Source organism: Salmo trutta, chromosome 9, assembly GCF_901001165.1.
Source record: "Salmo trutta chromosome 9, fSalTru1.1, whole genome shotgun sequence".
In the NCBI taxonomy this organism is placed as follows: Eukaryota; Metazoa; Chordata; class Actinopteri; order Salmoniformes; family Salmonidae; genus Salmo; species Salmo trutta.
Window position 1 is genome coordinate 42,175,649 of NC_042965.1, and position 25,503 is coordinate 42,201,151.

At 42.5% G+C, this 25,503-nt stretch overlaps 1 protein-coding gene across 4 annotated transcripts; it reads right to left on the reverse strand.

Annotated features, from left to right (window-relative positions):
- On the reverse strand, window positions 1-24,758 carry LOC115200600 (CCR4-NOT transcription complex subunit 6-like). 4 transcript variants are annotated; one of them, XM_029763776.1, is made up of 13 exons: window positions 24,534-24,755; window positions 23,265-23,386; window positions 14,009-14,195; window positions 13,679-13,764; window positions 13,422-13,511; window positions 12,368-12,436; window positions 10,340-10,497; window positions 9,722-9,876; window positions 9,142-9,293; window positions 8,318-8,545; window positions 7,938-8,140; window positions 5,710-5,918; window positions 1-1,002 (listed from the first exon to the last, which is right to left on the reverse strand). In XM_029763776.1, exons 2-13 carry the CDS (start codon window positions 23,374-23,376, stop codon window positions 999-1,001), a joined length of 1,653 nt encoding a protein of 550 aa, XP_029619636.1. In that variant the 5' UTR covers window positions 23,377-23,386; window positions 24,534-24,755; the 3' UTR covers window positions 1-998. The 4 variants fall into 4 exon arrangements, with proteins under 4 accessions (XP_029619636.1, XP_029619634.1, XP_029619635.1 ...); XM_029763774.1 differs by lacking the exon at window positions 1-1,002 and adding an exon at window positions 2,553-2,967 and having other exon boundaries at window positions 24,534-24,758; XM_029763775.1 differs by lacking the exon at window positions 1-1,002 and adding an exon at window positions 2,553-2,967 and having other exon boundaries at window positions 24,626-24,754.
- Between the last annotated feature and the right edge of the window lie 745 nt (window positions 24,759-25,503).

The window sequence follows — 25,503 nt, forward strand, 5'->3', positions numbered from 1 at the left end:
TCAAATAAATAGCTTCAGTTTATTGAGAAAAACATTGCAAATAGATGCCATTTTTTCAATTATTGAATTAGAATTTCAGTTAACTTCGATGTGAATTGCAACAGAAGGGCAACCCGAGAGGTATGAAACGAGAGCAACCCGAGAGGTATGAAACGAGAGCAACCCGAGAGGTATGAAACGAGAGCAACCCGAGAGGTATGAAACGAGAGCAACCCGAGAGGTATGAAACGAGAGGGTTCTGGTGACACTGCGTGTCGTCCCTGTACCTCATCTACGTTTAACTTCACTTTTCATATACCTTCTGAGGTTGGAGCAGGGGATGATAGAAGAGAAAAAGGATGGAAGGAGGGAGGGAGGGATGGATGGATGGAGAGATGGATGGATGGAGAGATGGATGGATGGAGAGATGGATGGAGAGATGGATGGAGGGATGGATGGAGAGATGGATGGATGGATGAAGGGATGGATGGATGGATGGAGGGATGACGGAGGGATGAATGAATGGAGGGAAGGATGGATAGATAGATGTTGGCTCATGGTTAGTCTGAGCTACTCAGGCTGGGTTTAAAAACAGGCAGACAATTCTGCTCTTTTGACAAATTATTGGCAAAACAAATTCTGATCTGATTGGTCAAAAGTTAGGGGCAAAAGATCAGATTTGGTCTGCCTGTGTAAACGCAAACGTATTTTCCTAGGCAGTGCTGCTGTTGGAGAGGTTGTATACTGTACAAACGAGGCACGTTGTTTTTGATGTAGTCAGAAAATGGAGGTGTGCACTACAAAACTAACTTTGATACAGATGTAAAGTACGAGTGGATGTGTTCATGAGAGAGAGAGAGAGAAAAAGGCTGTGATATTAAATTAGATATGTGGAGGGGTGCAGGGGAAGGGTGCTGAAGAGGGGAGGAAGAGGGATACAGCTGAAGTTGGGGGAAATTATTATGGTGTTTGGGAGTGGGAGTCCTTGTTCAAAAATAAAAAGTCCTAGGAGATCATCATCAGCTGAAAAAAGGGACAAAAAAATAAATATGGATTTAGAAAAGAGTCGACATAAAACATTTCAGTCTTAATAAAACCAATTAACGACAATCTCTTTTCAAAAGCTTGTAATTACTGTTTTCACACAAAAGTACCAATTTATAGACTGCATTTAGATCACAGACAAAAATGCTCATAGTTTAAAAACAAGCTTCGAATTGAAGCATTGGTTCATATACTGCTGTCTGTACTGTGTTGAGCTGTGTCACACACAAATGGTGGCACACTGACTGGGCATACAGATCAGATTGACAAACTTTGGACTTGTGTCAAAATCTAAATAACCCTTCTAGTAAGAAAATTGTAGCCTGGCCCCAGATCGGTTTGCTTTGTCGCAAAAACAAATGACCATAAGAGTTGGCAAGACAGAACAAACATCCACTACATGACCAAAAGTATGTGGACACTGCTGGTCCAATATCTCAATACAAAAAATCATGGCCATTAATATGGAGTTGGTCCCCGCTTTGCTGCTATAACAGCCTCCACTTGTCTGGGAAGGCTTTCCACTAAATGTTGGAACATTGCTGCTGGGACTTGCTTCCATTCAGCCACAAGAGCATTAGTGAGGATGGGCACTGATGTTGGGCGATTAGGCCTGGCTCGCAGTCGCCATTCCAATTCATCCCAAAGCTGTTCAATGGGGTTGAGGTCTGGGCTTTGTGCAGGCCAGTCAAGTTCTTCCACACCGATCACAACAAACCATTTCTGTATGGATCTAGCTTTGTGCGCGGGGGCATTGTCATGGGCTTTTCCCAAACTGTTGCCACAAAGTTGGATGCACAGAATAGTCTAGAATGTCATTGTATGCTGTAGCGTTAAGATTTTGATTCACTGTAACTAAGGGGCCTAGCCAGAACCATGAAAAACAGCCCAATACCATTATTCCTCCTCCACCAAACTTTACAGTTGGCACTATGCATTGGGGCAGGTAGCGTTCTCCCGGCATCCGCCAAACCCAGATTCGTCTGTCAAAATTCCAGATGGTGTAGCGTGATTCATCACTCTAGAGAACGCTTTTCCACTGCTCCAGAGTCCTTCAGCACTCGGTGGTCCCGTTCTGTGAGCTTGTGTGGCCTATCACTTCACGGCTGAGCCGTTGTTGTTCCTAGACGTTTCCACTTCACATAACAGCACTTACAGTTGACAGCACATACAGTTGACAGCACATACAGTTGACAGCACTTACAGTTGACCGGGGTCAGCTCTGACAAGGCAGAAATTTGACTAACTGACTTGTTGGAAAGGTGGCATCCTATGACGGTGCCACGTTGAAAGTCACTGAGCTCTTCAGTAAGGCCATTCTACTGCCAATGTTTGTCTATGGAGATTGCATGGCTGTGTGCTCGAATTTATACACCGGTCAGCAACAGTGTGGCTGAAATAGCCGAATCCACGAATTTGAAGGGGTCCACATACTTTTGTATATATAGTGTATCTGAGACCAGGCTAGAAAAATTGTACATTACCCCCAACGGATATAAAGCAGTTATTGTGATCAGACAGTCAAAAAAGACGATAATATATCTGGTTTAATATACAACTGCCATAAAAATAGTCGTACCCCACTAAATGAAGATATGTGGGGGAGTATGGGCCCAGAAATGCCCCCCGTTCTCACTCTCTCAGGCAGGCTGGTCTCACAGAAGTCATTGAAATTGGAGGCATAGCATGTTAGATAATCATGTGCAAATAAAGCAAAGCCAATGTTGTCAAGAAGGCATGTTATAACGTTATGTTACGTCGACTCAACGCAGCTTCAACCTGCACACACACAGTACAGCGTTGCCATGGTATTATTGTATCCCCATTAGGGTTGCAACAAAAAAAATTCAGCTAACTTTTCCAAAATCCACAGGTTTTGGTTGGAGGATTCCTGGATTTCCTGCTTATTCCCTCTTGATTCAGGGAATGTTCTAACAAGGATTTCTGGGGGAAAAAAATTTGAGTTTTGAGAAAGTTAACATATTTCAACCTTTAAATCCCCATAAATATATGGCTTCTTTCATTCAAATACCACTTTAGATAGTTATAGAAATGACCAGGTACTTAAGAGATGACATGGTAAAAATGGTAATTACTCAGTAATAACCTATTGCAGGGTGCTACCCCTAAACTCTGTCAGACAAACCTGTGTCAGCTATATAGCCTATAGCCTGTACTGAACATGAATGTATGTGTAACATACATTATCCAAGTCATTGTTACGGACCTAGGGATTTGAAAGCCTTCACAAAACAACAGCTTCTCAAAAAGCGGAGGACGCTACTCTAGTCTTGGTCATGAAATGAAGAGGTATTTTTGAATGCATAGTACACCCCCTGGGGTTCCACCGCAGTAAGCGGCCATCACATTGAGTTTAGCTTATGTCCCAAATGGCTCCCCATACCCTACACTCAGGCTGTGTTTACACAGGCAGCCCAATTCTGATATTATTTTTGCACTAATTGTTATTTTGACGAAATCAGACCAGCTCTAAAAAATATGTCATGTGAAATTTCTGATGTGATTGGTCAAAAGACCAATTAGTTGAAAAAAAAGATCAGAGTTTGGCAGCCTGTGTAATCACAGACATGACGCACTACTATAGACCAGAACCATGTGGCCCAGGACAACAGCAGTGCACTATGTAGGGAATAGGGCACTGGTCTATAGTAGTGCACTATATAGGGAATAGGGCTCTGGTCTATAGTAGTGCACTATGTAGGGAATAGGGCTCTGGTCTATAGTAGTGTACTATATAGGGAATAGGGCTCTGGTCTATAGTAGTGCACTACGTAGGGAATAGGGCTCTGGTCTAAAGTAGTGCACTATATAGGGAATAGGGCTCTGGTCTATAGTAGTGCACTATATAGGGATTAGGGCTCTGGTCTATAGTAGTGCACTATATAGGGAACAGGGCTCTGGTCTAAAGTAGTGCACTATGTAGGGAATAGGGCTCTGGTCTAAAGTAGTGCACTATGTAGGGAATAGGGCTCTGGTCTATAGTAGTGCACTATATAGGTAATAGGGCTCTCGTCTAAAGTAGTGCACTATATTGGGAATAGGCTGACACTTGGGACGTAAACTATTATTTTTACCTAAGAGACACACATTTCCAATGGTTTAGAAGCTACTGCTATATAAAATTGAGCTAAAACCCACTGTGGTTGTTGCGAGCCTTTCGATTAGAAATACATTCAGCTAAGCATTAATCAATGGCAGGACATGACCACTTCCTTATAATGACATCTGGCTTGGAAACACACCAATCCTTTCTCATGCCTCTTAATACATAGATAACGCAACACATGGCAAGCAAATGTGATTGATAGATTCATTGAAGAATCCTCCCAAAACCAATCAAACATTGATGGATTTATGAGGACTCTTGGCTATGAGCCTCGGGGAAGTTGGGCTATCTATGAGCCTCGGGGAAGTTGAGCTATCTATGAGCCTCGGGGAAGTTGGGCTATCTATGAGCCTCGGGGAAGTTGGGCTATCTATGAGCCTCGGGGAAGTTGGGCTATCTATGAGCCTCGGGGAAGTTGGGCTTAAGACTTATGACTTTAAAAGGTGTTAAATGCACTGCAGTTTAAAAGCTAAAGACCAAATCATAATGATTAACAAGATAAGTTGGTCAAAGACATAACTAAAATGACTGCAATCCATAAGTTCATTTTGGTTTGGGTCAGGGGATCACACCACTCGCAAGCAACTCAAAACAGGCGAGGGGAAATCAGTGCGTAGTGTCAACATAAATAGCAACATGAGGTGAAAGCAACGTCAGTTGACACGGATGCTGGGTTTTAGTTAGTAGGGCTGGGATCCTGTTCCAACGATCGTTCCTATAGGTTTCCATAGAAGCCACACGAAGATGCCATTTCACATTTTGATTTCCATATTGAAAATCTACATTTTATCTTCGACTGATATAATGACGTGATAAAGTGATAAAAACCACATCTGTCCTCTTACTTTACTCCAAATAGAGCAATACTGAAAAGTCCCACACCCCATCCTTTGTGATTTAGGAGAAGAACAAAACGTGTTGGGGTAACATTTATGTTGAAATGATAGGACTTAACATGATCATAAAATACAATTCAGTAGAACTTTCGATGTCATATTTGTAAAATATGTTAAGTAGTTGTCTTGAGGATTGGGTTTCCTCAAAATCGTCACATAGAAGGTTATGTGACAAAAAGCCGCCCCCATCCAAACCAGGTTTAAGGCAAAAAAACACTGACATCAGATCAGGATGACCTGAACTTGGGGCTCCCTCCCAAATGGAACCCTATTCCCCATATCGTGCACTACTTTAGACCAAGACCCACATAGGGCCCTGGTCAAAAGTAGTGCACTATTTAGGAAATAGGTTGCTATTTCAGACGCACTTTTGGGAGTTTCCAAGGAGAAGAGCAGCGGTATGTAATGTGACCAGAAAACAACACAAAACACAAATCCCAACCCTAATTTGGTATCAAGCCGTTCATGTAGACAAAGAAAGACAACAAACAAAACAAACAGAAATCCAATCAGTGTGCAAAATGGAGGTTAAAAGAGGAGCAGAAGGGGTGAATACTCCTTTGGGGGATGGCCTGTCTGGGTTTGTTTGTTCGGTAGAGATGGGGCAGGGCATTAGGGGTTCAAAGGTCAAGGATCACGGGTGAGAGGTTGGGGCCCCACTACCTGTGGACGGGCAGGTGCAGGCCGTTGAGGGAGGTGGTGACGGGCGGGTGGAGCTCCAGCTGGGCGAGCAGAGAGAAGTGGTCAGAGGGGATGTGGGGGTGGGGACAGCCGGTGATGTTGTTGTCCGTTAACCACTGAGACTCCAGGGGACCGAGCAAGCCAGCTACAGACATGTGAGTCTTGGAGAAGAAGATGTAGTCGATCACGCCCTGCGGAAGGAGGGTGAGATGGGAAGAGGGGGAGAAGGTGAGAGGGGGAAACAGAAAGAATGAAAGAGAGATTGTCTTTACTATTGCTGGTCAAGGGGTTCCTAGGCTTGTCTAACTTGGCCGAAACATGACAAACTTTGAGCGCTCAACTGAAGACAGATCCGATTCCAGAGCAGTTCAGTTTTACCTTGAAGTCATACGTATATAGTTGGTGTATTAAGGTGTGATGGGTTCTGAATTCTAAACTTGAACTATGGAATATTCTTGTTCACGGTACTGAGGGAGAGAGGGGAATGCAGAATGTTTACATTCTGTCAGAACATGTTATTGATTGACATCAGGTATCCTATGGAAAGGAGAAGGCCCACAGTCTGGCTTCAGTTGTTGGGTTGTAATTTGAAATACTTGCTACAGCAGAAGTGAATGGTTATCTATAGCAGCAATGTATATGGTGGGGGTCAATTAAGGTTGGATACGTGGGCTTGATGTTACTGAGTAAGGGAAAGGTAATCACATGGTTGTGGTCACTGATGCGTGTGGATAGCTGTGAATTAGAGGGAATGGGGGCTGAGGTCAGATCAGGTCACAGTAAGGGAGAAGGAACAGCTTATTACTCACATCACAAAACTTCCTGCCTAGCAATAAAGACGTCATGTTTAGAGAAAAGGAGACCTCACCTAAAGTGGGGTAAATACAGTTGAATTTGGAAGTTTACATACACCTTAGCCAAATAAGTTTAAAACTGAGTTTTTCACAATTCCAGACATTTAATCCTAGTAAGAATTCCCTATCTTATGTCAGTTAGGATCACCACTTTATTTTAAGAATGTGAAATGGTCAGAATAATAGTAGAGAATGATTTATTTAATCTTTTATTTCTTTCATCACATTCCCAGTGGGTCAGAAGTTTACATACACTCAATTAGTATTTGGTAGCATTGCCTTTAAATTGTTTAACTTGGGTCAAACGCTTCGGGTAGCCTTCCACAAGCTTCCCACAATAAGTTGGTGAATTTTGGCCCATTCCTCCTGACAGAGCTGGTGTAACAGTCAGGTTTGTAGGCCTCCTTGCTCGCACACGCTTTTTCCAGTTCTGCCCACACATTTTCTATAGGATTGAGGTCAGGGCTTTGTGATGGCCACTCCAATACCTTGACTTTGTTGTCCTTAAGCCATTGTCCATTTGGAAGACCCATTTGCGACCAAGCTTTAACTTCCTGACAGATGTCTTGAGATGTTGCTTCAATATTTCCACATCATTTTCCTGCCTCATGATGCCATCTATTTTCTGAAGTGCACCAGTCCCTCCTGCAGCAAAGCACCCCCACGACATGATGCTGCCACCCCCGTGCTTCACGGTTGGGATGGTGTTCTTCAGCTTGGAAGCCTCCCCCTTTTTCCTCCAAACATAACAATGGTCATTATGGCCAAACAGTTCTATTTTTGTTTTTTCAGACCAGAGGACATTTCTCCAAAAAGTACAATCTTTGTCTCCATGTGCAGTTGCAAACCATAGTCTGGCGTTTTTAAAGCAGTGGTTTCTTCCTTGCTGAGCGGCCTTTCAGGTTATGTCAATATAGGACTCGTTTTACTGTGGATATAGATACTTTTGTACCGGTTTCCTCCAGCATCTTTACAAGGTTCTTTGCTGTTGTTCTGGGATTGATTTGTAAACTTCTGACCCAGTGGAATTGTGATAGTGAATAAGTGAAATAATCTGTCTGTAAACAATTGTTGGAAAAATTACTTATGCACAAAGTAGATGTCCTAACCGACTTGCCAAAACTATAGTTTGTTAACAAGAAATTTGTGGAGTGGTTGAAAAAAAGAGTTTTAATGACTCCAACCTAAGTGTATGTAAACTTCCGACTTCAACTGTAAACACACTTGTGCTGATGGGAACATGCCTTTATCTGTTCACCTGTTTGACCCATTGGGTGAATAAACTTGGTTTGAGCTTTTCCTAGTAGTCCATTCGTTTTTACTAGGTTCATTTAGTACCTAACAGGTGTAACCTACCTTGAAGTCATACGTATAGTTGGTATAAGACATGAGGCTGCCCTGGTAGGCGCTCTTCAGCTGGAAGCTGTGTGTGATGCTGCCGTCAGAAGGGCCGTTCTTCCCCTGGCAGCTGAAGTTGCTGAGAGCTTCGTTGTAGCGCAGCTCTCTGAAGTCCTTATGGTTCTCTGCTACACCACCGTTACTCAGGTACTCCACTACACCTGGTGGGAGGGGGGACATTAAAACAGTTAATACTGGATGGGGAACGAAGGGGCATTGAAACAGTTAACCTCTGTTTTCTAGTTTATTAGAGTACCTGAATAAAAGATAATATGGAACACAGATTTGCTTCAGTGAAAAGGGTTAGTTCTGAGCCAGGTCAAAGGTCAGATCCTTACCAGAGTCTGGCAGGGAGTTGAGGTCAGCACAGAGCACGATAGGGATGGAGGTGGGGTCGGAGGTCGGGGAGCCTGTTGCCACGGAGCTCAGCGCCCTCTCTGTGATGCTCTTCAGCTCAGACAGGAACATCATGGTCTGGATCAGCTTGACGTCACAGAACTCTGGGTCCCAGTGCATGTGGGCGTTAGCCACCAGAAGGAACTGTGTCTCCTGCAGAGGCTTCATGCCTGACAAACAGAAGACAAATACTTTATTGTCCATTTTCCTTTTTCAGGTGACCATGAAACCTAAAAAGTAGTGGACTTGTTTGCATTGTATCAGGCCAAAACTAAATCAAACTAAAAAGTTGTATCATGTAAATGTTTAGGACTTTGGAGCAGGGACTGCCATCTACTGGTAGAGTTAGGTACTGGTAAAAACCACAGACATCTCAGGGAAAAACAAATGATGGTGATCTCTAGGATAGGGAGAGAATACTGTTGAAGTTTCATTTTTGATTTTCATCATTTAGCAGATGCTGTTAAGAGCAAATTTCTCAAGCAAGAATTTTGCTAGGACTGTCTGGAAGTGGTGAAAACAAGCTTTTATTCGCACAGAGGTTTGAAACTCTTTCTTATTGGTCATTTAGCAGACGCTCTTATCCAGAGCATTGGTCTATGAACTAATTGACCACCTGGTGATGTCACCAGGCAAGCCAAAACTCCATCCAACCAAAACAGGAGGACATTTCAGCCGGTCTTTTCAAACAGCTCTTACTCTAAAAGGGCATTATATTTTTGATTGATTGGCTGATTGATGACTGACTGATTAACAGGTTCCTCACCACCAGAGAACATGTCCTTGTTGACCTCCAGCAGGACAGCGACCCCGATGTTGTCCTTGGTCATGACCCTGTTCAACATGACCTCTGAACCCTCAGAGTTTGCCATGGCAACCTGGTTGAACTCCACTGTGTGTTTCTGCACCAGAGTAAATCTGAAACATAACCAGAAATGGGTTCAAACACCAATTAAATTATTTTAAATACTTTGAGCATTTGATTTAAGCCCGCCTGGAGTGAATTGATTTACCCTGCCTGGAGTGAATTGATTTACCCTGCCTGGAGTGAATTGATTTACCCTGCCTGGAGTGAATTGATTTACCCTGCCTGGAGTGAATTGATTTACCCTGCCTGGAGTGAATTGATTTACCCTGCCTGGAGTGAATTGATTTACCCTGCCTGGAGTGAATTGTGGGTGGGGTTTGCACTTTTTTATAGGTTCCCATTGCAAGAGGCAAGTTCCATCAAGTACAGGTAAATTATTAGGACTTATTCACTTTTAGGCTGGGTATACTTTGCTGTAAAGCACTGCTAATGCAAAATGGGCTTTAGAAAATAAATGTAATTGATTAAACGTATTCACTTCTCAGTCTTGAAGAATACAGCACATCCGTCCACGTGCTTCCTCTCCTGTTCTGAGACCAGTTTGGCACGAGACTTTGGGCAGAAGTACCCGTCGTACCCATGGTCCTTTAGAGTCTCCAGGAAGAGGGCGTAGTACTGCTCCGTCTCCACCTCCTGAGGACACACGACCGTCATGTTAGAATAGTTTTAGTGGATGTTTACTTTGCTCCGGTGTAAAAGACGCAGGCCTGGGTCTGAATGGGTTCTACTGAACACATCCAACACACTGGGCTAAAACGACCTCTTGATGTGTGGAGGTTTACTGATTTTTTTGTATACCAATTAACTGGTATAATCCCATCAGATACTCTTCCTGGGGTCCACAAACATGTCATCACACACTGACGACGCCAGCCCCTACCCGTAGACTGACGACGCCAGCCCCTACCCGTAGACTGACGACGCCAGCCCCTACCCGTAGACTGACGACGTCAGCCCCTACCCGTAGACTGACGACGTCAGCCCCTACCCGTAGACTGACGACGTCAGCCCCTACCCGTAGACTGACGACGTCAGCCCCTACCCGTAGACTGATGACGTCAGCCCCTACCCGTAGACTGATGATGTCAGACCCTACCTGTAGACTGATGATGTCAGCGTCACAGTGTGTGATTTCCTCCATGATGCCCTTCTTCCTGTACTCCCAGTTGAGGGCCCAGGAGGGGCAGTAGCCGTACAGCTGACGGGTGGCGTACTTGTCACACAGCACGTTGTAACACATGACTGTGAACATGGCTGGGAGAGGGAGGCAGGGGGAATATTCAATACACCATCAACAACTCAATGACATACAGTACCAGTCAAAAGTTTGAACAGACCTACTATTTAAAAGGGTTTTTCTTTATTTTACTATTTTCTACATTGTAGAATACTAGTGAAAATATCAAAACTATGAAATAACACATATGGAATCATGTAATAACCAAAAAAAAAAAAGTGTGTTAAAATCAAAATATATTTTAGACACTTCAAAGTAGCCACCCTTTGCCTTGATGACAGCTTTGGAGACTCTTGGCATTCTCTTAACCAGCTTGACCTGGAATGCTTTTCCAACAGTCTTCGAGTTCCCACATATGCTGAGCACTTGTTGGTTGCTTTTCCTTCACTCCGCGGTCCAACTCATCAAAAAAACATCTAATTTGGGTTGAGGTCGGGTGATAGTGGAGGCCAAGTCATCTGATGCAGCACTCCATCACTCTCCTTCTTGGTCAAATAGCCCTTATACAGCCTGTAGGTGTGTTGGGTCATTGTCCTGTTTAAAAACAAACGATAGTCGCACTAAGCGCAAACCAGATGGGATGGCGTATCGCTGCAGAATGTTGTGGTAGCCATACAGGTTAGGTGTGCCTTGAATTCTAAATAAATCACTGACAGTGTCACCAGCAACGCACCGTCACACCTCCTCCTCCATGCTTTACTGTGGGAACCACACATATGCAGAGATAATCCGTTCATCTACTCTGCATCTCACAAAGACACGGTGGTTGGAACAAAATCTCAAATGTGGACTCATCAGACCAAAGGACAGATTTCAACCGGTCTAATGTCCATTGCCCGTGTTTCTTGGCCAAAACAAGTCTCTTCTGCTTATTGGTGTCCTTTAGTAGTGATTTCTTTGCAGCAATTCAACCATGAAGGCCTGATTCACGCAGTCTCTGAACAGTTGATGTTGAGATGTGTCTGTTACTTGAACTCTGAAGCATTTATTTGGGCTGCAATTTCTGAGGCTGGTAACTCTAATGAACTTATCCTCTGCAGCAGAGGTAACTCTGGGTCTTCCTTTGCTGTGGCAGTCCTCATGAGAGCCAGTTTCATCATAGCACTTGATGGTTTTAGCGACTGCACTTGAAGAAACGTTCAAAGTTCTTGAAATGTTGAAAGGCGGCAGGGTAGCCTAGTGGTTAGAGCGTTGGGCTAGTAACCGAAAGGTTGCAAGTTTGAATCCCCGAGCTGACAAGGTATAAATCTGTCGTTCTGCCCCTGAACAAGGCAGTTAACCCACTGTTCCTAGGCCGTCATTGAAAATAAGAATTTGTTCTTAAGTGACTTGGTAAAACACTTTTTTTTTTTTAAAGAAAAAGTTCCGTATTGACTGACCTTCATGTCTTAAAGTAATGATGGGCTGTCATTTCTCTTTGCTTATTTGTGCTGTTCTTGCCATAATATGGACCTTTGTATTTTACCAGATAGGGCCATCTTCTGTATACCACCCCTACCTTGTCACTACACAACTGATTGGCTCAAACGCATTAAGGAAAGAAATTCCACAAATTAACTTAACAAGTCACACCTGTTAATTGAAATGCATTCCAGGTGACTACCTCATGAAGCTGGTTAAGAGAATGCCAAGAGTGTGCAAAGGTGTCATCAAGGAAAAGGGTGGCTACTTTGAAGAATCTCAAATATAAAATGTATTTTGATTTGTTTAACACTTTTTTTGGTTACTACATGATTCCATATGTGTTATTTCATAGTTTTGATGTCTTCACTATTATTCTACGGTACTACTACTAATACTACTACTAATAATAGTTGTAATACTACTACTGCTGCTACCACGATCCCAAAGTACCTGCTGCTACCACTGGGAGTTATCTTAAAGTACCTGTGGGGATCATTGGGTCTCGCTCCTTCAAGGTGATCCAAGGTCTCTGGGGGAGTTGTTCTGGGTGCACTAAACAAAGGAAGGACACAATAAAATACAACTCATAAACAAATGAACTAATTGATTAATTAGAAAGGGAAACAGGCCTTTAATGATATTTGGTTCAGGAGAAGAAAATATGACAATTCAAGTGCTCAAGTCAAGTTTAGAGACTCAATATGTATCTTGTTTTGTTGTGACGTGAATCGGTTGACTCATTTACCTGCTAGATGCATGTATAGTTTAACCATTTACCTGTTAGATTGTCAAGCATGTATAGTTTAACCATTTACCTGCTAGATTGTCAAGCATGTATAGTTTAACCATTTACCTGCTAGATTGTCAAGCATGTATAGTTTAGCCATTTACCTGCTAGATTGTCAAGCATGTATAGTTTAACCATTTACCTGCTAGATTGTCAAGCATGTATAGTTTAGCCATTTACCTGCTAGATTGTCAAGCATGTATAGTTTAGCCATTTACCTGCTAGATTGTCAAGCATGTATAGTTTAGCCATTTACCTGCTAGATTGTCAAGCATGTATAGTTTAACCATTTACCTGCTAGATTGTCAAGCATGTATAGTTTAGCCATTTACCTGCTAGATTGTCAAGCATGTATAGTTTAGCCATTTACCTGCTAGATTGTCAAGCATGTATAGTTTAACCATTTACCTGCTAGATTGTCAAGCATGTATAGTTTAGCCATTTACCTGCTAGATTGTCAAGCATGTATAGTTTAACCATTTACCTGCTAGATTGTCAAGCATGTATAGTTTAGCCATTTACCTGCTAGATTGTCAAGCATGTATAGTTTAACCATTTACCTGCTAGATTGTCAAGCATGTATAGTTTAGCCATTTACCTGCTAGATTGTCAAGCATGTATAGTTTAGCCATTTACCTGCTAGATTGTCAAGCATGTATAGTTTAACCATTTACCTGCTAGATTGTCAAGCATGTATAGTTTAGCCATTTACCTGCTAGATTGTCAAGCATGTATAGTTTAACCATTTACCTGCTAGATTGTCAAGCATGTAGTTCAAGAGCTTTCTGGTTCCGTCTGATTCCTGGTACAGGTTGAGGATGTCTTGGGACAAAGGGTTACCTGCACAGAGATACAATAAGCCTTAATAATCTAACACTGTGGTTACCTGCACACTTAACTGTTTGTGTCTATAAATGTTTCATTAATAATGAATTAAGTCATTATAAACCCTTTATAGGACTATAAAGGTAACCTTAAAAGTAAAGCGTTACCAAACTAAGACATACCTTTTAGCCCCAGGGTTTGTAACTGGAACAGCCGCCCGAGTTCGTAAGGTAGAACTCGCAAAAGATTGTTGTTTAAAAGCAACTCCCTGGGGGGGAAAAAGTGATAGGGAACACAGCGTGAAGAAAGAAAAGTCTGTAGAAAGCGGAAAACCTCCACCATAATGGTGGTGTCTTAAGCTACTTTGCAAATGCTTCTATAAACAGAAACTTACAGTACAGTGAGTGCATACATTTTCAGTTAAGTGTTTGTGATCCCAACCGGAATTGAACCCACAACCTTAGAGTTGCCAGCACCACTTCAGGAATACACAACCACATAGGAGCTCTTACCTGAGAGACACCATGTTTCCGAGCTCGGCGGGCAGGCTACGGAGCTTGTTGGACGACAGGTTCAGGTAGGCCAGGTGTGGCAGCTTGGCGATGTCGGGCGGGATGCGACTCAGGTTGTTGTCGTTGATGTGTAGAGCCGTCAGGTGGGTGAGGGTCCACAGAGAACTGCTCAGACTTCTGACCCGACCTGGAGGAGAGATGGGTGAAATGGATGTGCCACTTGTTAGCGCTAAATGCTACAGATAAGGCTTCCAATATTGCATTCTTCACAGTAGGGATGGGCATTAGATCTTGACTGTTCGAGTACTCGTATGATTTTATTTTCAAGTACTTGAGTACTTTTTTAACACGGGCTGTACTGAAAAAAATATATGTGCTCATTTAACTATATGCCAACACTGAGCAACAATGCCTAATTTATCATAACAGATAACAAATCCTAATTGCTAAATTGCCTCATATACAGTGCATTCGGAAATTATTCAGACCCGCTTCCACATTACATCTTTAATCTAAAATGGATTAAATAGTTTTCCCCCCCTTAATCTATCTACACACAATAACCCATGATGGCAAAGCGAAAACAGGTTTTATTTATTTATTAAAAACAAAAAACAGAAATAACTTATCTACATAAGTATTCAGACTCTTTGCTATGAGACTTGAAACTGAGCTCAGGTGCATTCTGTTTCCATTGATCATTCTTGGGATGTGTCTACAACTTTATTGGTGTCCACCTGTGGTAAATTATATTGATTGGACATGATTTGGAAAGGCACACACCTGTCTATATAAGTCCCACAGTTGGCAGTGCATGTCAGCGCAAAAACCAAGCCATGATATCGAAAGAATTGTCCGTAGAGCTCCGAGACAGGGTTGTGTCGAGGCACAGATCTGGGGAAGGGAACCAAAAAATGTCTGCATTATTGAAGGTCCCCAAAAACACAGTGGCCTCCATCATTCATAAATGGAAGAAGAAGCTCGGAATCACCAGGACCCTTCCTAGAGCTGGCCACCCTGCCAAACTGAGCAATCGGGGGAGAAGGGCTTAGTCAGTGAGGTGACCAAGAACCCGATGGTCACTTTAACAGAGCTCTAGAGTTTCTCTGTGGAGATGGGAGAACCTTCCAGAAGGACAACCATCATTGCAGTACTCCACCAATCAGGCCTTTATGGTAGAGTGGCCAGACGGAAGCCACTCCTCTGTAAAAAGGCACATGACAGACCTTTTTGAGTTAGCCAAAAAGGCACCTGAAGGACTCAGACCATGAGAAACAAGATTCTCTGGTCTAATGAAACCAAGATTGAACTCTTTGGCCTGAATGCCAAGCGTCACGTCTGGAGGAAACCTGGCACCATCCCGAGGGTGAAGCATGGTGTTGGCAGCATCATGCTGTGGGGATGTTTTTCAGCGGCAAGGACTGGGTGACTAGTCAGGATCGAGGCAAAGATGAGCAGAACAAAGTACAGTTAGATCCTTAATGAAAATATGCTCCACAGCACTCAGGACCTCAGACTGGGGTGAAGGTCCATCTTCCAACAGGACAAAGACCCTAAGCACACAGCCAAGACAACGCAGGAGTGGCTTCAGGACAAGTCTCTGAATGTCCTTGAGTGGCCCAGCCAGAGCCTAGACTTGAACCCGATCGAACCTCTCTCAAGAGACCTGAAAACAGCTGTGCAGCAACGCTCCCCATCCAGTTTTTGCTTTGGTAATCAATCAATTTTAGAATAAAAATAATAAAAAAGTGGAAAAGGTCAGGTTGAAGTCAGAAGTTTACATACACTTAGGTTGGAGTCATTAAAACGTGTTTTTCAACCACTCCACAAATTTCTTGTTGACAAACTATAGTTTTGGCATGTTGTTTAGGACATCTACTTTGTGCACTTTTATACCTTCCCTGTGGCTCAGTTGGTAGAGCATGGTGTTTGCAACGCCAGCATGGTGAGTGCAACGCTAGGGTTGTGGGTTCGATTCCCACAGGGGGCCAGTACAACATTTTTATTTTTTTTAAATACATGAAATGAAAATGAAATGTATGTATTCACTACTGTAAGTCGCTCTGGATAAGAGTGTCTGCTAAATGACTAAAATGTAAAATGTAAAAATGCATGACAAGTAATTTTTCCAACAATTGTTTACAGACAGATTATTTCACTGTATCACAATTCCAGTGGGTCAGAAGTTTACATACACTAAGTTGACTGTGCCTTTAAACAGCTTGGAAAATTCCAGAAAATGATGTCATGGCTTTAGAGGCTTCTGATAGACTAATTGACATCATTTGAGTCAATTGGAGGTGTACCTGTGGATGTATTTCAAGGCCTACCTTCAAACTCAGTGCCTTTTTGCTTGATATCATTTGGAAAATTTAAAGAAATCAGCCAAGACCTCAGAAAAAAAATTGTAGACCTCCCAAGTTTGGTTCATCCTTGGGAGCAATTTCCAAACAAGTGAAGGTACCACGTTCATCTGTACAAACAATAGTACGCAAGTATAAACACCATAGGACCTTCTAGCCAAAATACCGCTCAGGAAGGAGACACGTTCTGTCTCCTAGAGATGAATGTACTTTGGTGCAAAAAGTGGAAATCAATCCCAGAACAGCAGCAAAGGACCTTGTGAAGATGCTGGAGGAAACAGGTACAAAAGTATCTATATGCACAGTAAAACGAGTCCTATATTGACATAACCTGAAAGGCCACTCAGCAAGGAAGAAGCCACTGCTCCAAAACCGCCATAAAAAAGCCAGACTGCGGTTTGCAACTGCACATGGGGACAAAGATCGTACTTTTTGGAGAAATGTCCTCTGGTCTGATGAAACAAAAATAGAACTGTTTGGCCATAATGACCATTGTTATGTTTGGAGGAAAAAGGGGGAGGCTTGCAAGCTGAAGAAAACCATCCCAACTGTGAAGCACTGGGGTGGCAGCATCATGTTGTGGGGGTGCTTTGCTGCAGGAGGGACTGGTGCACTTCACAAAATAGATGGCATCATGAGGTAGGAAAATTATGTGGATATATTGAAGCAACATCTCAAGACATCAGTCAGGAAGTTAAAGCCTGGTCACAAATGGGCCTTCCAAATGGACAATGACAATGACCCCAAGCATACTTCCAAAGTTGTGGCAAAATGGCTAAAGGACAACAAAGTCAATATATTGGAGTGGCCATCACAAAGCCCTGACCTCAATCCTATAGAAAATTTGTGGGCAGTACTGAAAAAGCGTGTGCGAGCAAGGAGGCCTACAAACCTGACTCAGTTACACCAGCTCTGTCAGGAGGAATGGGCCAAAATTCCCCCAACTTATTGTGGGAAGCTTGTGGAAGGCTACCTGAAACGTTTGACCCAAGTTTAAATTGTTTAAGGCAATGCTACCAAATACTAATTTAGTGCATGTAAACTTCTGACCCACTAGGAATGTGACGAAATAAATAAAAGCTGAAATAAATCATTCTTCCTACTATTATTCTGACATTTCACATTCTTAAAATAAAGTGGTGATCCTAACTGACGTAAGACAGGGAATTTTTACTAGGATTAAATGTCAGGAATTGTGAAAAACTGAGTTAAAACCTGTTGGGGATAGGGGGCAGTATTGAGAATTTAGAAAAAAATATGTGCCCATTTTTAACTGCCTCCTACACCAACTCAGAAGCTAGAATATGCATATTATTGTTCAGGTTTGGATAGAAAACACTCTGAATTTTCTAAAACTGTTTGAATGGTGTCTGTAAGTATAACAGAACTCATATGGCAGTCAAAACCCTGAGACAAATTCTGACAGGAAGTGGATACCTGATGTGTTGAATTACCTTTAAGCCTATGCCATTGAAACACACAGGGGCTTATTAATCGTTGAGCACTTCCTATGGCTTCCACTAGATGTCACCAGTCTTTACAAAGTTGTTTGAGTCTTCTACTGTGAGATCTGAACGAACAAGAGCCTTGGAACGGTGGTGGCCGACAAGACTCTGGCGTGCGAGTTCATGTTGGGTACTCTCGTTCCAATACGTTTTAAAAGAGAATGCAATCGTCCGCTTTGAATATTATTCATGTTCTGGTTGAAAAAGGCACTAATGATTTATGCTATACAACGTTTGACATGTTTGAACGAACGTAAATATTTTTTCTCCCCTCTTTCATGAAGAGAAGTCCGGCGGGCTTAGATCATGTGCTAACACGGAGCTTTTTGGACATAAATTATGAGCTTTTTCGAACAAAACTACATTCGTTATGGACCTGGGATTCCTGGAAGTGACATCTGATGAAGAAAATCAAAGGTAATGGATTATTTACATAGTATTTTCGATTTTAGATCTCTCCAACATGGCGGTTAGTCTGTATCGCAAAGCGTATTTTTCTGGGCGCAGTGCTCAGATTATTGCAAAGTGTGATTTCCCAGTAAGGTTATTTTTAAATCTGGCAATCCGGTTGCGTTCAAGAGATGCAAATCTATAATTCTTTGAATGACAATATAATATTTTACCAATGTTTTCGAATAGTAATGATTTAATTTGTTGTGCTGATTTGACTGGCGGTATTGGAGGGAAAATATTTCCTCAACATCAACGCCATAGTAAAACGCTATTTTTGGATATAAATATGAACTAAAAATGCATGTATTGTCTAACATAATGTCCTAGGAGTGTCATCTGATGGAGATTGTCAAAGGTTAGTGCATAATTTTAGCTGGTTTTCTGCTTTTGGTGACGCGTGTCTTTGCATTGACAAAACATTACACACAGCTATTTTCAATGTACTGTCCTAACATAATCTAACTTTATGCTTTCGCCGTAAAGCCTTTTTGAAATCGGACAACGTGGTTAGATTAAGGAGATGTTTATCTTTCAAAGGGTGTAAGATAGTTGTATGTTTGAGAAATTTGAATTATGACATTTAATTGTTTTCAAATTTGGCGCTCTTGATATTTCACCTGTTGTTGATAGGGTGTACCAGGGGTGGGACTCTTGCGTCCCACATAGCCCAGAGAGGTTAAATGTATTTGGCTAAGGTGTATGTAAACTTCCGAACTGTATATTCTGGGTAGCCTCTGAGAATAACATTGACGCTTACACGGACACAGTGACTGAGTTCATCAGGAAGTGTATAGGGGATGTTGTTCCCATGGTGACTATTAAAACCTACCCAAACCAGAAACAGTGGATCGATGGCAGCGTCGTGGAAAACTGAAAACGCAAACCACCGCATTTAAACACGGCAAGGTGACTGGGAATATGATTGAATACAAACAGTGTAGTTATTTCCTCCGTAAGACAATCAAAACAGGAAAAAAGTTAGTACAGAGAGAAAGTGGAGTCGCAATTCAACAGCTCAGACATGAGAAATGTATGTGGCAGGGTCTACAGACAATCACAGATTACAAAGGGAAAACCAGCCACGTCGTGGACATCGACGTCTTGCTTCCAAACAAGCTAAACACCTTCTTCGCCTGCTTTGAGGATAACACAGTGCCACTGACGCAGCCCGCTCCCAAGGACTGTGGGTTCTCGTTCTCTGTGGCCGACGTGAGTAAGACATTTAAGCTTGTTAACTCTCGCAAGGCTGCCGGCCCAGACAGCATCCTTAGCCGCGTCCTCAGAGCATGCGTAGACCAGCTGGGTGGAGTGTTCACGGACATATTCATTCTCTCCCTATCCCAGTCCGCTGTCCCCACTTGCTTCAAGATGTCCACCATTGTTCCTGTTCCCAAGAAAGCAAAAGGTAACTGAACTAAATGTCGATCGCCCCCTAACACTCACTTCTGTCATCATGAAGTGCTTTGAGAGGTAAGTTAATGATCGGATCACCTCAATCTTACTTGACACCCTAGACCCACTTCAATTTGCTTACTACCCCAATAGATCCACAGACGATGCAATCGCCATTGCACTGCCCTATCATATCTGGACAAGAGGAATACCTTATTCCATACCTGCTGTTCATTGACCATAGCTCAGCCTTCAACACCATAGTACCCTCAATGCTCATCATTAAGCACTGTGTCCTAGGTCTGAACCACGCCTGTGCAACTGGGTCCTGGACTTCCTGACGGGCCACCCCCCAGGTGGGTAAGGTAGAAACTGTAGTCCCTGTTCATCCATGACTGAGTGGCCACGCACGCCTCCAACTCAATCATCAAGTTTGCAGACGACACAACAGCAGTTGGCCTCATTACCAACAATGATGACACAGCCTACAGGGAGGAGGTGAAGGCCTTGGCGGAGGGGTGCCAGGAAAATAACCTCTCCCTCAATGTCAACAAAATGAAAGAGCTGATCGTGGACTTCAGGAAACAGCAGAGGGAGCACCCCTATCCACATCGATGGGACCGCAGTGGAGAAGGTGGAAAGCTTCAAGTTCTTCGGCATACACATCAATCACTACAGTCTGAAATGGTCCATCCACACAGACAGTGTTATGAAGAAGGCACAACAGTGCCTCTTCAACCTCAGGAGGCTGTAGAAATTTGGCTTGGCACCAAAGACCCTTACAAACTTTTAGAGATGCACAATTGAGAGCATCCTGTCGGGCTGTTTCGCCGCCTGGTACGGCAACTGCACTGCCCGCAACTGCAGGGCTCTCCAGGAAACCTACAGCACCCGATGTCCAGAAGGCGAGGTCAGTACAGGTGCATCAAAGCTGGGACAGAGAGACTGAAGAACAGCTTCGATCTAAAAGGCCATCAGACTGTAAAATAGCAATCAAATCAATAGCCGGCTACCACCCAGTTACTCAACACTGCAACTTAGAGGCTGCTGCCCAATATACATAAACATGGAATCACTGGCCACTTTAATAATGGAACACTAGTCACTTTAATAATGTTTACATACTGCTTTACTCATCTCATATGTATATTCTGTATTGTAGTGTATTTTAGTCAATGCCACTCCGACATTGCTCGTCCTAATATTTATATATTTCTTAATTCCATTCTTTAACTTTTTGGATTTGTGTATTGTTGTGAATTGTTAGATACTAGTGCAGTGATGGATCTCGGAACACAAGCATTTCGCTACACCCGCAATAACATCTGCTAAATACGTGTGTGAGAGCAATAAAATTTGATTCGGCAAGGAATGTAGCTTGTGTATCCCTTCAGTTAAATACGTTTTATAAGCATTTATATCTGTATGCACACTTAGCACGCACAGTGCCTTGCAAAAGTATTCATGCTCCTTGCCGTTTTTCCTATTTTGTTGCTGGTCAACCTGTAATTTAAATATATTTTTATTTGAATTTCATGTAATGGACATACACAAAATAGTCAAAATTGGTGAAGTGAATTGAAAAAAAGAACTTGTTTAAAAAAAATTACAAAAAAAATGTAAAACAGAAAACTGGTGTGTGCATATGTATTCACCCCCTTTGCTATGAGGCCCCTAAATAAGATCTGGGGCAACCAATTACCTTCAGAAGTCACATAATTAGTTAAATAAAGTCCACCTGTGTGCAAGTGTCACATGATCTCAGTATATACACACACCTGTTCTGAAAGGCCCCAGAGTCTGCAACACCACTAAGCAAGGGGCACGACCAAACAAGCGGCACCATGAAGACCAAGGAGTTCTCCAAACAGGTCAGGGACAAAGTTGTGGAGAAGTACAGATCAGGGTTGGGTTATAAAAAAATATCCCAAAATTTGAACATCCCACGGAGCCCCATTAAATCCATTATAAAAAAAATGGAAAAAAATATGGCACGACAACAAACTTGCCAAGAGAGGGCCGCCCACCAAAACTCACAGACCAGGCAAGGATGGCATTAATCAGAGAGGCAACAGAGACCAAAGATAACCCTGAAGGAGCTGCAAAGCTCTACAGTGGAGATTAGAGTATCTGTCCATAAGACCACGTTAAGCCATACACTCCACAGAGTTGGGTTTTACATAAGAGTGGCCAGAAAAAAAGCCATTGCTTAAAGAACAAAATAAGCAAACACGTTTTGTGTTCACCAAAAGGCATGTGGGAGACTCCCCAAACATATGGAAGAAGGTACTCTGGTCAGATGAGACAAATTTTGCTTTTTGGCATCAAGGAAAGTGCTATGTCTGGCCAAACCCAACACCTCTCATCAACCCGAGAATACCATCCCCACAGTGAAGCATGGTGGTGGCAGCATCATGCTGTGGGGATGTTTTTCCATTGGCAGGGACTGGGAAACTGGTCAGAATTGAAGGAATGATGGATGGCGCTAAATACAGGGAAATTCTTGAGGGAAACCTGTTTCAGTCTTCCAGAGATTTGAGACTGGGACGGAGGTTCACCTTCCAGCAGGACAATGACCCTAAGCATACTGCTAAAGTAACACTCGAGTGGTTTAAGGGGAAACATTTAAATGTATTGGAATGTGATTGAGCCCAGACCACAATCCAATTGAGAATGTGGTATCACTTAAAGATTTCCGCTGGTGTACAGCACTCTTCCAACTTGAAGGAGCTGGAGCAGTTTTGCCTTGAAGAATGGGCAAAAATCCCAGTGGCTAGATGTGCCAAGCTTATAGAGACATACCCCAAGAGACCTGCAGCTGTAATTGCTGCAAAAGGTGGCTCTACAAAGTATTGACTTTGGGGGGGGGGTGAATAGTTATGCACGCTCAAGTTCAGTTTTTTGGTATTATTTGTTGTTTGTTTCACAATAAAAAAATATTTTGCAACTTCAAAGTGGTAGGCATGTTGTGTAAATCAAATGATACAAACCCCACCAAAAAATACATTTTAATTCCAGGTTGTAAGGCAACAAAATAGGAAAATGCCAAGGGGGTGAATACTTTCACAAGCCATTGTATGTGTAGAAGGAGCGGTCAGAACGCAATTAAGTGAGTGAGACACACACAGAGGGGAAAGAGAATTTAGGGAGCAGAACCAAAGATTTTTTTATAACAACTGTGTGATGCTTGGCTTTGTTTATTTTTTGTTTTGTCCCACAAAAGGCACATGGACAAACAAAACACTAGAGTCAAAACAAATGAATGTTTTCTTCAAGACAAAATTTTGACCAAATAGCTTTTATTACCTCTGATTAAAGATGGAGTTTTGACGTCATTTCGAGTACTCGTGCCCATCCATACTTCATAGGACAGATGTGCATTTTATTCGCTTTAAAAAAAAAAAATTTATTGTCATTCTGGCTAATTGAATAACCTGATATCTCCAGCTAAATAACTGACTGCCAAACTGACCTGATGTCACCGGCTAACTGACAGACAAACTGACCCAAATATCTCCAGCTAACTGACTGTGACTGACTGACCTGATATCTCCAGCTCGGCCCAGTGTGACTTCTTCCCGTTGGCTGCCTCCTCGGCTGACATGATGGTGTATAATCGGCGAGGATCCGGGGAATCATATTTTTCCTTTGGCATACCTGTTAATCTGAGGAACACACACCAACGAGCCAGGTCAAATGCCTAGTAGACACACACACCAACAAGCCAGATTATTACACAAGACATGTTGATTCACCAAGGTTTGAATTACACATGGTCTCCTGGGGTGCCTCCTGTCTGTAGGAGGTGTCCATCTTTAATATATTTAATTGTGGATCCACATTGATATTTTAGTTATATTGTGCAGATGTCTCACTGAGAAAGCATTCTGGTGTCAGTGACATGGGAAAGGCATTTCAAAGCTTGCAAGCTACAGAGGAAGTAAGAATTAGTAACGCAGATACTTAGAATGTCAAAGTTGAAGTGTAGCTATCAGGGAAGACGTTTGGAGCTGGTTTAGTAGTTACATAATCTGTTTATCTGTCTAAACACAAGTCGGCCACACGTTCTGAACCAGTGATAGTGGCAACAACACCACCACCACGGGATTCAATAGGGTTCGTTCCTTGGCTGGTTACCGGGTTTAAGAAATAAACACCGGCTGTCATCCGAGAATATCTTTTCGAGGTCCATTGACAGCTGCTTACACAGCCAATTTGTGTCTTTGATAATGACACAGTAACTACAACACTTTAGTAACCAACCAAACTAGCTACATTTCAATAACGTTACATAGCTCATTTTCAATTATTCAACTACCGATGATTGTAAACGCAGTGACAATTGCGTGTTTATTTGTTATCCGACAGTATTGCTAAATGTCAAAAGTCTAAAACAGCTATGCAACAACACCGGGCCTGCTTTGCAAGAGAAGTTTACTTGCCAGCTGTCAAAACCATTCAATGGCTGTCAAAACCATTCAATGGTATGCATGACACATTTGTACTTGAGCAACAACAGCACCTAGCTACAAATACATCTCAGCAGTTTTAATAACTTGAACACACAACTTATTAACGTGTTGTCCCGTTACTTTCTAAAGTAAATATACCAAAAAGGCTGAAGCATGGGTCTTGAGTAATTTGACAGGCGGGCCTGAGAGCACACCCTATCCTGCGCTAACAAGCTAGCTAGCTCTGGTACTTGGACCTTGGGAAAGAGGTGAGGTAAAACGGACGGGAGAAAATACGAAGAGAGACATATTCGTCGATACAAATTGTCACTGCAACTATGAACAATAAAACATGTATTACCTGCATTCGGGGGGTGGTAGAGAATATTTAGTGGCGATATTGTTAAAGACATGCAGACGGGAGTTCCTTGAACGTTCAGACCCTGAACGTACCGAACTCCGAAGTGGCGGTTGGAAGAACAACAAACATGGCTACCGCTCGTACCGTCTGCCCCATCAGTGTGCCCAAACCGGCAGCAAAGAAGTTGCCTGCGTTGTTTCTAGACGTGACGAATTTAACGTAGTAGGTAAGTCACCTTAAACATGGCAACCTGCACGAAGAGGATTGAAAAAGGTCAGTTCTACAAAATTATTATTTATATATTTTTTTCTTAAATTCAATTGCAGTTCAAGGTTTAGAATAAACTGTCCACATGATGATACATAGCCAATGTATTTATGTTGCATACTGTACTTAGCTGTCGACTCAGACCAACTCGGGCCAGTAGCTAACGTTAGCAAACGTAGCTAGTTAGCTAGCAGCCTTTTGCCAGTGCCACTCATGTAGCTAGCAAGCTAATGTTCTAACTACTGATGCTAGCTAGTAGAGTTCAATAACTCAGCGTGGTCTCTTACACCAGAAGTAAGATTGGATACTTAAATTAGAGTGATATGTTACGTTTGGCATGGTTACTTACATAAGACTGGTGGTTACTTAAGGCAAAAACTAAAGTCGTGCGTATAACAAGAACGTCTAGCAACCCAAAGGTTGCGAGTTTAAATCTCATCACAGACAATTTTAGCTAATTAGCAACTTTTCAACTCCTTTAAAAAAAAAAAAAAGTGTATTATTTAACTAGGCAAGTCAGTTAAGAACAAATTCTTATTTACAATGAAGGCCAAGCCCTAACGCGGGCGACGCTGGGCCAATTGTGCGCAGCTCAATTGGACTCCCAATCAAGGCCGGTTGTGATACAGCCTGGAATCGAACCAGGTCTGTAGTGACGCCTCTAGCACTGCGATGCAGTGACTTAGACGGCTGCGCCACTCGG